General features: G+C 44.1%; 1 protein-coding gene across 8 annotated transcripts in view; it reads left to right on the forward strand.

The window, feature by feature from the left end:
- Positions 1 to 3,171: 3,171 nt before the first annotated feature.
- Positions 3,172 to 12,461, forward strand: part of LOC119971908 (serine/threonine-protein kinase BRSK2) — a 1,145,911-nt gene continuing 1,136,621 nt past the window's right edge. For 6 of the 8 annotated variants that reach the window (XM_038808215.1, XM_038808217.1, XM_038808213.1 and 3 more), the window contains exon 1: positions 3,172 to 3,997. In XM_038808215.1, coding sequence (XP_038664143.1) covers positions 3,907 to 3,997 — 91 coding nt within the window. In that variant the 5' untranslated portion in view covers positions 3,172 to 3,906. The remainder of the gene's footprint in view (positions 3,998 to 12,461) is intronic. The other 2 variants (XM_038808216.1, XM_038808220.1) reach the window with 1 other exon arrangement.

Here is a 12,461-nt window from a genome sequence, read left to right on the forward strand (position 1 = left end):
GAGCCAGCTATTGAGATGCCCACCAAAATACTGAAAGTTGCTTTAAACAATCGCTACACCACCCACTGGTACACAATGTCTTACCTCTTTTAACAGTAGACTTGGCAACAATTTATTATTAAGAGTATTAATATTTTATTTAAATATACAAAATAAAAAGTACATTTATAGTAATTTTCCAAGAGATGTTTGGAAAACCAGAAGACACAAAGAACAGATGCAAAGGAATATCTCACTCATCACCTGAATTCAAATGACAGATTTCATGACTCAGATAACAGTGGAAGAGGGCCTGAATTTTCACCCTATATATCGATGATCTGGATGAAACATTAAGAGAATTGTATATCCAATTTCCAAACAACACTGAGTTGGGAGGCACAGTAAGTTGTGTTGATGAGAGGAGGAAGTTACTAAGACATGTGCGCATTCTAAGTGAGAGAGAAAAACTATAGCTGACAGACATCAATAAGGGAATGTTTGAGGTTGATCCACTTTGGATCCAAGAAGGACAAATCTGAATATTTTTCTTATTGGTGTGAAAGTTGTACAGGCGAAGGAGCAAAGGATTTGAGTGTTCAATGTACAAATCACTAAAAGCACACTGGTACAAAAAGGAGAATGGAATGTTGCCCTTTATTTGATGAGGATTGGAATATAAGCGAGAAAGTGGTGTTTCAGTATATGGAGCTTTGGTCAGACTCCATGTGCACTACTTTGTTCAGTTTTAGGCACCAAACTTAAAGGAATACATATTAACTTTGGCAACTGTGTAATGTAGATTCACCAGCATGATACCAGAGCTTAAAGGGTTAAATTATGAGGACAGTCTGTATACAGTTAGTTTGTAGCCCCTTGAGTTTAGGAAGTTGCACGGTGATCTAATAGAGGTTTTCAAAATGATTAAGGGATTCAAATAAACAAATTCTTCAGCTGGAAGATCTAGAAGAATGGGAGACTGTCTTAAAATTAGAGTTGGACCATTTCAGAGGGAAATCAGGAACATGGCCCAGCCTCCAGGTCATCGGAGATGGGATATATCTCAGAAGTTATCAGACTAACTCCATGGGAATTGTCAAGTTTAGGCTTCTGATGCGCAATTCCCCTGCTTCCCAGGATCCTCTGAAAAGTCTCCAAATCTGAGTTAGTTGGTGACTTCGGATAATTCTTTTTTTTTAATATAATTTTTATTGGAATTTTTTACAGAAAATATAAAACATAACGACAAACAATGAAATGCAACAAAATAACCCATAAAAACTGTGACACCCCCAGACTGTATCGACGCATGTATCACATCCCCCCACCCCCCCAACCCCAATGAACAACAAAAGAACTTAAAAATATATTAAAATTAAATAAACAAACATAGTCATTGTCCGCCCCCCCCTCCCCCCCCCCCCCCGGGTTGCTGCTGCTACTGTCCCTGTACCCTAGACTTCGGATAATTCTATTGGATTAACCAGAATAGTTAACTAGGAAGTGTTGGACAGGAAAATCCTAGTCTAACTCCTGGGTATCTACCCAACTCCTCCCTCAACGTGCCCAACACCCCTCTCAACCCCTGACTACCCCTTCGACCCCTGACTATGCCCATGACCTTCCTGATTGGTCTCCACTACTATCCCCCCAAACCTGACCCATCCTCACCATGTGACTCCCCTGTGACCCCCAGCCCCTCCGATCCTCTGACTCCCAGCCAACCTAACCTGGCTGGCCCCACCACACAACTCCCCCCCTGACCTGACGTTGCCTGACCTGGCAACCCTTCTGGCCCAACTACCCTTGACCCACTTGCCCACTCAGCCACATGCCAACTTACCTATCTCACCCACCTACCATCCTACCTACCAGTCACCCTTCCCACCTACCATCTTACAGACCTGCCACACATGTCACCTGTCATCCTGCCACTCTACCCACCAGTCACCCAAACTTCTCACCCACTTTCACCCACCCACCTGCCACTCTGCCTCCCGACCATGCTACCTTCACTCTACCCACCTGCCATACCACTCACTTTCCATCTTACCCACCTGTCACCCTACCCACCTTGAGCCCTGTGGCGTTATCTACCTGTCACCTGGTGGGGTGGGTCCCCTGTGGGCTCGTGTGTGTGGGGTCTGTCCCATGCAAGGCTGTGTCTGGGTGTTTTAATAGTTACTCTGGAGTTAGAAGTGATTTTCTCCCTCTAACTCTTTCAGAGTAACTATCAGGGTAAAACTGACAGAACCATTTGAAGTTAGCAACCCAACGGGATGGTTCCTGACCCTGTTCAATTTTCCAGAGGAAGGTAGCATTTCTGGGAAATTGCCGGGTAAACCCTGACCTGGCAACTTTGTGGAAGGTTTCCCCAGTGTGTCATTGGGGTGCCCCTTATATGCCAGGCTGGAGAACCAAGGAGTTATGGGCCAAATATTCTTTGGGACATTTACACTCTACTCCACGGAATACTGTAGCAATGTAGCTAATGCTGTAGCATAGCTTGCCTCTATCGCCCCCCCCCCCCCCCGCCTCCCCGCACCCCACCACCACACACCCTGCCAGTGCCACAAAGAAGCAGCTCTATCTCACGCACGCTCCCTGTTTCTGGAGACCCGAAATGAGGAGCTCCTATAGCGCAGAAAAGTAGGAGCGTAGTAGTGATAATCCGACGGTGATTGCCGCTCCTCGGAAGAATGGGCTCACTTTTTCCACGGAGAAGAAGGGGCGGTGAACACCCAGAACGTGTCTTTGCAACGCCTGAAATTTTGAAGATGGAGCTCAAAAGTTTTAAAAATAAATTACAATATCGTTTTATATTACATTTTTTTATGATATAAAAGGTTTTTTTGTCGGGTCTGGGTATCAAGGGATGTGGAACAAAGGCAGGGAGATACAGTTGACGTACCAATTGTCCAATTGGATGGTTGCACAAGCAAGGGCTGTGCATTGCTTTAAGAGACTAACAGGATCACTGTCCCTTTAAGAGCAACAGTGTTTCCATTTCCATCGACCGGAAAGGTGGATTACCACCGCCCATTCTTCTGGAAAACAAGTTAATAAATAATTTCTATCCACTCCTTTCTTAAAAAAAAATAAAGCAGTACTCAAGCTTCATGCTGTGCACCTGATACCCTGGAGAAGGAGGGCGCGCCTGCGCGGCCACTAGCGGAGGGTGCGGCTCTTGTCACATCCTCGCTGCAAATGGCCAAGACTCAAACTCCTGAAGCACCAGGAATAGGCAACCCTGGTGCCGCAATCCCCGGCGGGGCTTCTCGCTGGGTGCAACGTGCCACACCTCCCCCGTGAGGGCGGACACTTGAAAGGAACAGATAGCGATTGCAGCAATAAAAGCCCCTGAACAGGTGGAAGCGCTGCACGATGGGCTTTGTAGTTCTCTTCTCCTGGTTGCATTCGAGAAATTGGCATATTGTTATTTCCAGAGAAGTTTAAGTTGTCACACTCGGGGAGGTGGGGGGGTATTTTTTTTGTTAACCCCACCGGGAACTTTATTCCATCTTTCCTTTTGACTAAAAGAGAGCGATTCCTCCTGGAGTTCCTCTTTCTATATTGCAATCGGGGCTGCTGATTGCTGCGGTGCTTCTGACAGTCTCCCCACAGCAGCGTGTGGGTCGTTGTGGTGTCAATCACCCCGCGTCAAGGCGCTTCCGCTAGCACTTTAGGTTGCTTCAGCCTATCTTACTGTTTCATGGTGTAGAACTGGCGTGCAGTGCACAATGGTGTATGGACCATAGCCCTTTTCGTTTCATTTCATTTTTATTTTTCTGCAAGAATTATTTTTTTACTTGCAAAAAAAAATTTACATAAAAACCTTACCAGTTAGTGGATCTGCAAGGGATTTTTTTTTAAATTGTATTTTTTTAATATACATCTTCAAAAAAAAAAGGAAAACACCCGGTCAAAATGTCAACGGGGAAAGAAATCGGGGGAGCCCAGCATGCTCAATATGTGGGACCGTATCGACTGGAAAAAACGCTTGGAAAGGGACAGACAGGTTTGCTCAGATTTTAATGACATGTTCACGAGTGAATATCAATAGCTGTTTCACTTGTAGCCGGCTAATGGAATATCTTGTAATCCAGCCGCTGTAATGAAGTCTTGCATAGTTTGCATGTTTCTTTGTAACATATTTTTTTGGGGGGGGGGGGGGGGGGGGAAGGATTGCTGTGATTTGAATCTGTGTGTGTAATAGTATATAACAGTTGTCTTCTCTGCTAGAAGTGTTGGTGAACGGTCCGAGTGCATCTGGGGTACCAGCAGCCTTGAGTGTAGTTTGCAGGAACTGGGGAGTCTGGGGATATCCCTTTCTGTGATTTCTTTTGAACAATGTTGATTAAGTGTAATCAGATTGGGGGTTTTAAAAATAGAATTGTGATGTAACATGTTATTTCAGCTCAGATTTTTGTCCTTTTCTCTCTCCTTCTCTCTCTCCCCCCCCCCCCCCCCCCCCCCCTTTCTAGGAGTTCAGCGGAATTATTACTGTTATATTTTCCTTGGCGGGTGGGGCGGTGCAGTTGCTTTCTTTCAGGGAAGTGGGAGAATGTTTTAACGTGTTATTTGCTCCCATGTTCTGTTGAAGGAGTTGATGCGCTGTGGCATATCATGCGAGCGCCGAGGTTGCCCATCTGTTGTCTGAGAGTATACAATAGGCGTCACCTTCCCAGCTGCTGCCCCCCAACGTTTGCAGTTTTGGGGGCATGGTCGGTCCGGTGTCTCTTATATTTGTAAATCAGACGGCCCACATGTAGTAATACAGCTTAATCCTGGTGTTTTTGTGTGTGTGTGTCTTTTGGAACCCGGGCTCTCAGCGTTCGGTGTACAGCCTGTTTAGCAGAGCTTTTGTTAATCCTCTTCAGGCGGTGGTGGGCTGATAACGGCAAACACTTCTGCGGTTTTATTGACCGTTCATCAGACACCACCTTCTGCAAGTGGATAATGATGTGTTCGCAGGGTGCGTGGTGATTTTTCAACACGCCGCGATCACTACTTTTGGGGGCTCCCATTGTATCGATTTCGTGCAGGACAAGTGTATCTTTGCCCTCAGCATTGTAACACATGCAGCCGCTTTGAAATAAAGTCACCCGGCTCTCCCCCCCCCCCCCCCTTCCCGCAGAAAGGTGTGCGTGTGAGAGAGACAGAGTGGGTGGGGGGAGACAGGAGAGAGCGGGTTACCAAGGACGCTGTTTTTTTTTCAAATAAAGAGGAAAACGCCAGGCTCAATAAATGATGCAGACGCGATTGTTTTAACATCTCACAGTTAAGGAACAGCCCTTCGATCTGGCTTGTTTGAGGTGGGGGGTTTTGTCTGTGGGATCTGTGCAGAGAGCCGTTGAATGAATAATGAAAAGGGTTTAAATTTAACCGAAGTCCCGTTGGCAATAATCAGAAAGAAAAGAAAAAGGAGCGGGGGGGGGGGGGGGGGGGGGTGTGAAGACTTGGATGGCAATGCCTTGTATCCACCTGGGATTGAGACAATGAAGCGGCAGTGGTTATATTTAAGCCTATTATTTTTTGACCCACGTGTGGTTGCGGATTTGACTGACGGTCTCTGCCCCCCACCCCCCTCCATTCTTTGAGCATGGATTCCATCCCTTTTCAGGAAGTGTCCAGCTCCTGTCAGCCTAAAATCCAGGCTGTTGGTTTGGAGGTGTCTCTGGGTCATGCGGGCAGTGTATTTCATTCATAAAACATGGCCAAACACGCCTGTGCAGCCTCTGGTCTTAACTGTTGGATTTGACACCTCGATTTATTCCTTTTTATTTTAGATTAAAATCCAGCGGACAATTTAAATCGCAGTTCTTTGTTTTCCGCCAGACCCGGGGAGGGGGAGATTAACATTTAACATTTGGAGAAACCTCATTTTTAAAAAAAGAATGTCTTACCAGATGGGCGATTTTCATTATCCATAGAAAGCTGATTATGTCCCCTGTTCCTGTTCCTCTCAAAAGGAGGTTAGGCAGGATGATTTTGTAGTGATTGAGATCAGTGGTGTGCATGGTGCGCCCTTCTAAGAATCGATACTTGCATTATCATTAAAATGCTTCGAGTCCGATCCCTCTTTGATCGTGACAGATGGACCGAATCCAAATTATTCCGTATGAAAGACGGCATCATGTGCCTTTAACCCCAAATGTACAGAGGTGCTTCTCCAAAGTATTGTCTCCCCATTCACATCTCCAACCAGGGCAGCATTTCCTACTGTATTGAGAAGTGATGAAATGTACAAGTGAAACTGGCGCTGTCGATGCACTAATGTTAATTTCTCAGGAAAGATAAGTGACCCACATTACTCGCGCAGTTTTATTACTTTTGGGCTATATCCTTGCTGCAACTATGGCCCAGGGTAATGTTAACTGGCGGAGGGTGGTTTATAAATGGCTAACTGGAGGTAGAGGTTATTTTTGCACAGCAGTGATCACGTATGTAACCCCAAGGGCTCGCGTTTAAGGACTCCGAACCATAAAGTTGCAGTTTGTTTTATTACACCCTTTGGCTACAGTTGCTTATTGGTGATTCGACTCCTTTTGTCGACTGCAATAGAATGCCTGCAACAAAATGAAGTAATACATTGTAATTAAAAATCCTTTACAGCCTATTGCATGACAGGGAATATTTTATGGCATTTCGCTAACTCCCAGTTGGTACTAACGGCCGGGGTCAAGGCGATGGGATGAGGTGGGGCGTACAAGGAGATTAAAATGTCTATTAGATTATATCTAATAATGGATTGCGGCCACGGAGACGATCCAAAGTGATTTCTGCAGTTCTTTTGTTTTCAAGCTGGAGGAAGATCACAAGTCACTTCATTTTATAACCGTGACTAACATTATAAACAAGTTGTCATTTTTACCTGTGCAGGACGCACTAAATGAATTTTGGTGTGGTTGTGAGGGAAATTAGATAGCACAATGTAAGCCAAGGATTAAACATCAGATGGAAATAAATTGGTCATCTGTAAAGGACCCTGAGATTGATTGATATGAGAAGTGGAAACTGCCACATTGTTCCAGTAAGAGGTCCCCCAGATATTGGTTTAACACTAGGTAGAGTACAAAATGCTTACTGCACATCTGGATGTGTGACCATCAGGGAGCAGTAGCTCGCCAAAAGTTTAATTATCCAGCGCCCATCTCCTTATCACCTTAAAGAGCAGGAAAAAAGTTCCATTTACTTATTGGCATTTAGTGCCTTCAAAAATGTTTACATGAAATACGATATTTTGAACTAATCTGCTTGGATCCTGTTTTGTGAATTATAAGGGACGGCAGCAGATAAACGGAGCATTTTCAATTTGGTAACCCAGTATTTGTGTCAAATCCTTCCAGGGTAGGTATGACAGAGATTACATACTTCTCCTCTGTTTAACAACGTGTGATGTGGTAATTTCAGAAGATTACTCTCTCCTGTACCAATTTGACACTTGAGATTGAAACTGTCAAATTAGGCAGAGGTTTGTACTGTGGGCAGCTGAATTTAGTTGAAAATCACTTCAGGTCCGACCATTGCACTTGAAGAGGAATTTTTAAACCCATCAGGCTGGTATAGATTCAAACACAGCTCTCAGAAGTGAAAGGTAAGTGTTCAAATTCACTGAATTGACCAATTTGTTCAGAAATTGGCTGAATGTCAGGCGGCGGAGTACAGATAATAGCAGATAGACTAATTGGCAGAATGTGGCTCATGCTGTCCTGCAATGATCTGTGTTGGGGGCCTCAACTCTTCACCACATTTATTAATGGCACATAATGGAATAAGAAGCCACGTATCCAAGTTTGCTGATGGCACCAAGTTATGTGACATTGTTGCTCAAAGGGCCGAATGGCCTACTGTTTCTAGTTTCTATGCAACCAGTGTAAATGGGAACATTAAATAGATTAAGTTAATGTACAAACTGGAAAATGACTTTCAATATAGACAAGTGTGAGGTTATCTACTTTGGACCTGGAGTCTGCATGGTCTCCCTGTGTCTGCGTGGGTTTCCGCCCGGTGCTCCGGTTCCCTCCCCCAATTCCTGAAAGATGTGCTGTTAGATAATTTGGACATTCTGAATTTTCCCTCCATGTACCTGAACAGGTGCTGGAATGTTGCGACAAGGGGCTTTTCACAGTAACTTCATTGCAGTGTTAATGTAAGCCTACTTGTGACAATAAAGATTATTATTATTATAAGAGGACAGAACAGAGAGTACTTTTCAAATGGCCAAAAGCTAGAAGCTGTGGAGGTTAAAAATAAACAACAACACATGGTGTCCAGTCATATAGATCATCAAACCGTCAGGAGCAGGTTAAAACAAATAATGAAAAAGGCTAATGGAACACTGGTCTTCCTTCATCTGTAGAAGACTAGAATACAAAGAGGCAGATGTGATGCAACAACTATACAAAGCCTTTATTGGACCACGCATGGAATACTATGAACAGTTCTGAGTACTGTACCTTGCGAAGAATGCAATGACCTTGGAGGAAATGCAGTGTAGATTTTACCAGAAGCATACCTAGAACCCAAGAGAAGAGATTGTGCAATATAGGGTTGAGTTACCTTGAAATTTAGAAAGCTTGCTCTGATTTGACCAACGTTTTCATGATATTAAGGGGAACATATCGAGTAGATGGGAGATAAATTATTTCTGCTGCTTGGGGAGTCTGAGACTGGGGGCATAGTCTTAATAATTAGTGGCAAACATTGCTGGGGTGAATTCAGGAACCATTTCTAGAGATAAGTGAAAGTGGGAGTTTGGAACAGTCTTCTGCAAATGAAATGGATGCTGGGGCTATTGTTAATTTTAAATCTTGTTGTTTGATCACCAAAGGTGTTAAGGGATACAGGACAAACATGGGTAGATGCCCCTGGGTTGCAGATGAGCAATGATCTCAGAAATGGCAGGTCAGCCTGGAAGGGCTAAATGATCCACTTCTGTTCCAATGTTGCCAATTGAGCCCAAATATTACCATTGCTTTTAGCGCTTAAAGGGAGTTTTGCTGAAGCAGATTCCTCTGTCAACCTGTAGAGAGTTTGTTGCAGTGTGGTTTGTAAGGGTGGGTGTATGTGATGCCATTTTCTCGTGTTGCAGGTGCTCTGAGATGAACTATGGAAGGACACTTTTTTTCTCCCTGCTTTCCTCCCATTCGGTCAGTTCATTGTCCAAGGGGTGAGGGGGCCCACCCAATATTGAAAATGCTGCACTACTAGAAAATGACTGAGGCAGCTTACACAGTATCCAATTGTATTTGCAGAAAACTCTGACAGGTATAATATCTGCCTGTTGGATTCTGCTGATTTGGAGTTAAATCTGGAGCTTTATTGGGTATGGTATGTTTGCCTTAGACTAGGACGTCCTTGCATCTTAAATGTTCTCTGATAATGTAATGCAGAACAAGATGCACTAAGCTAGTTTTGATAAAGAGTCATCCAGACTCAAAACGTTAGCACCCTTCTCTCTCTCCACAGATGCTGTCAGACCTGCTGCGATTGTCCAGTATTCTCTGTTTTTGTTTCAGATTCCAGCATCTGCAGTAATTTGCTTTATACAGGAAGCAAAGTTGTGTCTTGGGTGTGAAGGCATAATTCTAATGGGATTAGATTTGTTTGAACCTTTTTAAAAAACTTTTATTTCAAACATGCACAGCATCAACAAAGTACACAATCCATCAAAACATAATCAACAGTTTGTACAGTTTTTCCCCTTTTAATCCCTTCCCCCCGTGACGAACAGCTCCTCAAATAAGGTCATGAATGGCCTCTACTACACCTCAAAACCCTCTTCTGACCCCCTCCAGCCGGAGAAAGTTGTAAAATCCACAGCCAGGCTGTTACCCCGGTGGCATATCCGACCTCCAATTCAACAGGATCCTTCTCCAGGCAATCAGAGAGGCGAAGGCTACAATTTTCTTTGAACCTTGAGCACGATTAGCCCTATCCTAGCTCTGTAGGCTGCTGCTGATGTCTCCATAACATTGGCACATTCAAAATATTGAATCATTCCAGCTTTATTGAATCAAACTCACTTCTTGGGAAGTAATGGACTATTGGCAATCGTCGCTTGTGCGATTATGTTTGCATTAGCTTCCAACCGTATAAAATTTTTATTCTTTCCTGAAGGGGTAACTTCAGAATGAGGGGTGGGAACAAGAAGAATATAATATTTTTGAAAACAATTCTTGGGGAAAGTCTGTTTGTGTTTCAGAGGCAATCAAGTACCCACTTATTTCAAACTCTGCAGAGGGTAGTAAATCCTTCAGGTATTACCTTAATGAAATCAAACTGGTGCAAAGAGGTTTTATTGCGACTTCATGGTTAATGCCAATATATTAAGGCATCTGTAAAGGGTTCTTTCAGTTTATTTTGTGTGGCTCAAACTTTCTATCTGTACACCAGTTTTTCTAAAATAAATTTAGAGTATCCGATTGATTTTTCCAATTAAGGGGCAATTTAGCGTGGCCAATCCACCTACCCTGCACATCTTTGGGATGGGGGGACGAAACTCACGCAAACACGGGGAGAATGTGCAAACTCCACACGGATAATGACCCAGAGCCGGGATCGAATCTGATACCTCGGCGCCGTGAGGCAGCAGTGCTAACCACTGCACCACCATGCTGCCCCATCTGTCCACCAGTTTTGCACTCTTACTGTCATTTTTTGTGTGTCTCTCATTCTCCTCCTCTCACTTTATTGGAACCTGGAATGCCACTGACGTGTTCTTGTCACCATGTGGTTTGGAAGTCTGGAGCACATATTGATTCTCCCAAGATAGTTGAAGGATATATCAAGGCTGGGGTGGGAGGTGCAGGTGGATGCGATAACTGTATACAGAATTTAAAAAAAAGAGTTGGCGAGGGGTGACACCAGGGGTTGAGTGGAAGTAGGGTCGTGCCAAGGGATGGAGGCCATGGCACGGTTTTGGGATTGGCCTTGCGGATATTGTAAAGTCCTGGGGATCTGTCAGGAGTAAGGCTTGTATGAGGATGGGAGAGATTGGGGACGCAAGGATTATGTTGCTGAATGATAGAGGAGCTTGGGTCATTTGGTGAGCTGTGACTTATCAGCATTCTGTATTGAGCAATCAGATCTGCTGTAGGGAATGGGCAACTTTTGTCCAATGGCCATTCAGTTAAAAACAGAAATTAACGCTGAGTTTTAACTTAATAAAACTTGACAGAGGCACAATTTTTAATGCTAAATCATTTTTAATTGCACCAAAATGACCTTGACGCTAATGTAATCCTCAACCAGTTTAGAGTACGTTATTTTGGAAACATTAATCATATGATGGATGAGGATGTGACTAATCAAGAATGTTGTGAATATGCCTGGGTGCTGAGAATGTTGTTGCTAATTTAGTAAGTTACCAAATGGTGTAAACAGAAATCACAAAGCCTTTTTTAAGCTACAGTAAAATAGCAATTCCAAAGTTCGGTATGGAATTATCAAAATTACAGGGGTACAATCTTTTTTTTTTAACAAACTTGTTGAAATATAATTGGTGAGTAACTGCTCATTATTTCAATGAAAGTGCAATCCCACAAATGGTTACTATTTGATTTGATTTATTGTCACATTGATTTATTGGCAGCACGGTAGCATTGTGGATAGCACAATCGCTTCACAGCTCCTGGGTCCCAGGTTCGATTCCCGGCTGGGTCACTGTCTGTGCGGAGTCTGCACATCCTCCCCGTGTGTGCATGGGTTTCCTCCGGGTGCTCCGGTTTCCTCCCACAGTCCAAAGATGTGCAGGTTAGGTGGATTGGCCATGATAAATTGCCCTTAGTGTTCAAAATTGCCCTTAGTGTTGGGGGGGGTTGCTGGGTTATGGGGATGGGGATGGGGTGGAGGTGTTGACCTTGGGTAGGGTACTCTTTCCAAGAGCCAGTGCAGACTCGATGGGCCGAATGGCCTCCTTCTGCACTGTAAATTCTATGCAAATTCTATTAAATCTATGTACCGAAGTACAGTGAAAAGTATTTTTCTGCGGCCGAGGGAACGTACACAGTACGTACATAGTAGACAAAAAGAATAATCAACAGAGTACATTGACAAATAGTACATCAACAAACATTGATTGGTTACAATGCAGAACAAGGGGCCAACAAAGCAAATACATGAGCAAGAGCAGCATTGGGCGTCGTGAATAGTGTTCTTACAGGGAACAGATCAGTCCGAGGGGGAGTCGTTGAGGAGTCTGGTAGCTGTGGGGAAGAAGCTGTTCCTATGTCTGGATGTGCGGGTCTTCAGACCTCTGTACCTTCTGCCTGATGGAAGGGTCTGGAAGAAGGCAATGCCTGGGTGGGAGGGGTCTCTGATAATGCTGCCTGCCTTCCTGAGGCAGTGGGAGGTGTATACAGAATTAATATGAGGGTGGCAAGCTTGTGTGATGCGTTGGGCTGAGTTCACCACATTCTGCAGTTTCTTGCGATCATGGAGTGTTCAACTACAGTTAAACACTGCATTTAAACAGCAAA

This window comes from Scyliorhinus canicula, chromosome 9, assembly GCF_902713615.1.
Source record: "Scyliorhinus canicula chromosome 9, sScyCan1.1, whole genome shotgun sequence".
Classification (NCBI taxonomy): Eukaryota; Metazoa; Chordata; class Chondrichthyes; order Carcharhiniformes; family Scyliorhinidae; genus Scyliorhinus; species Scyliorhinus canicula.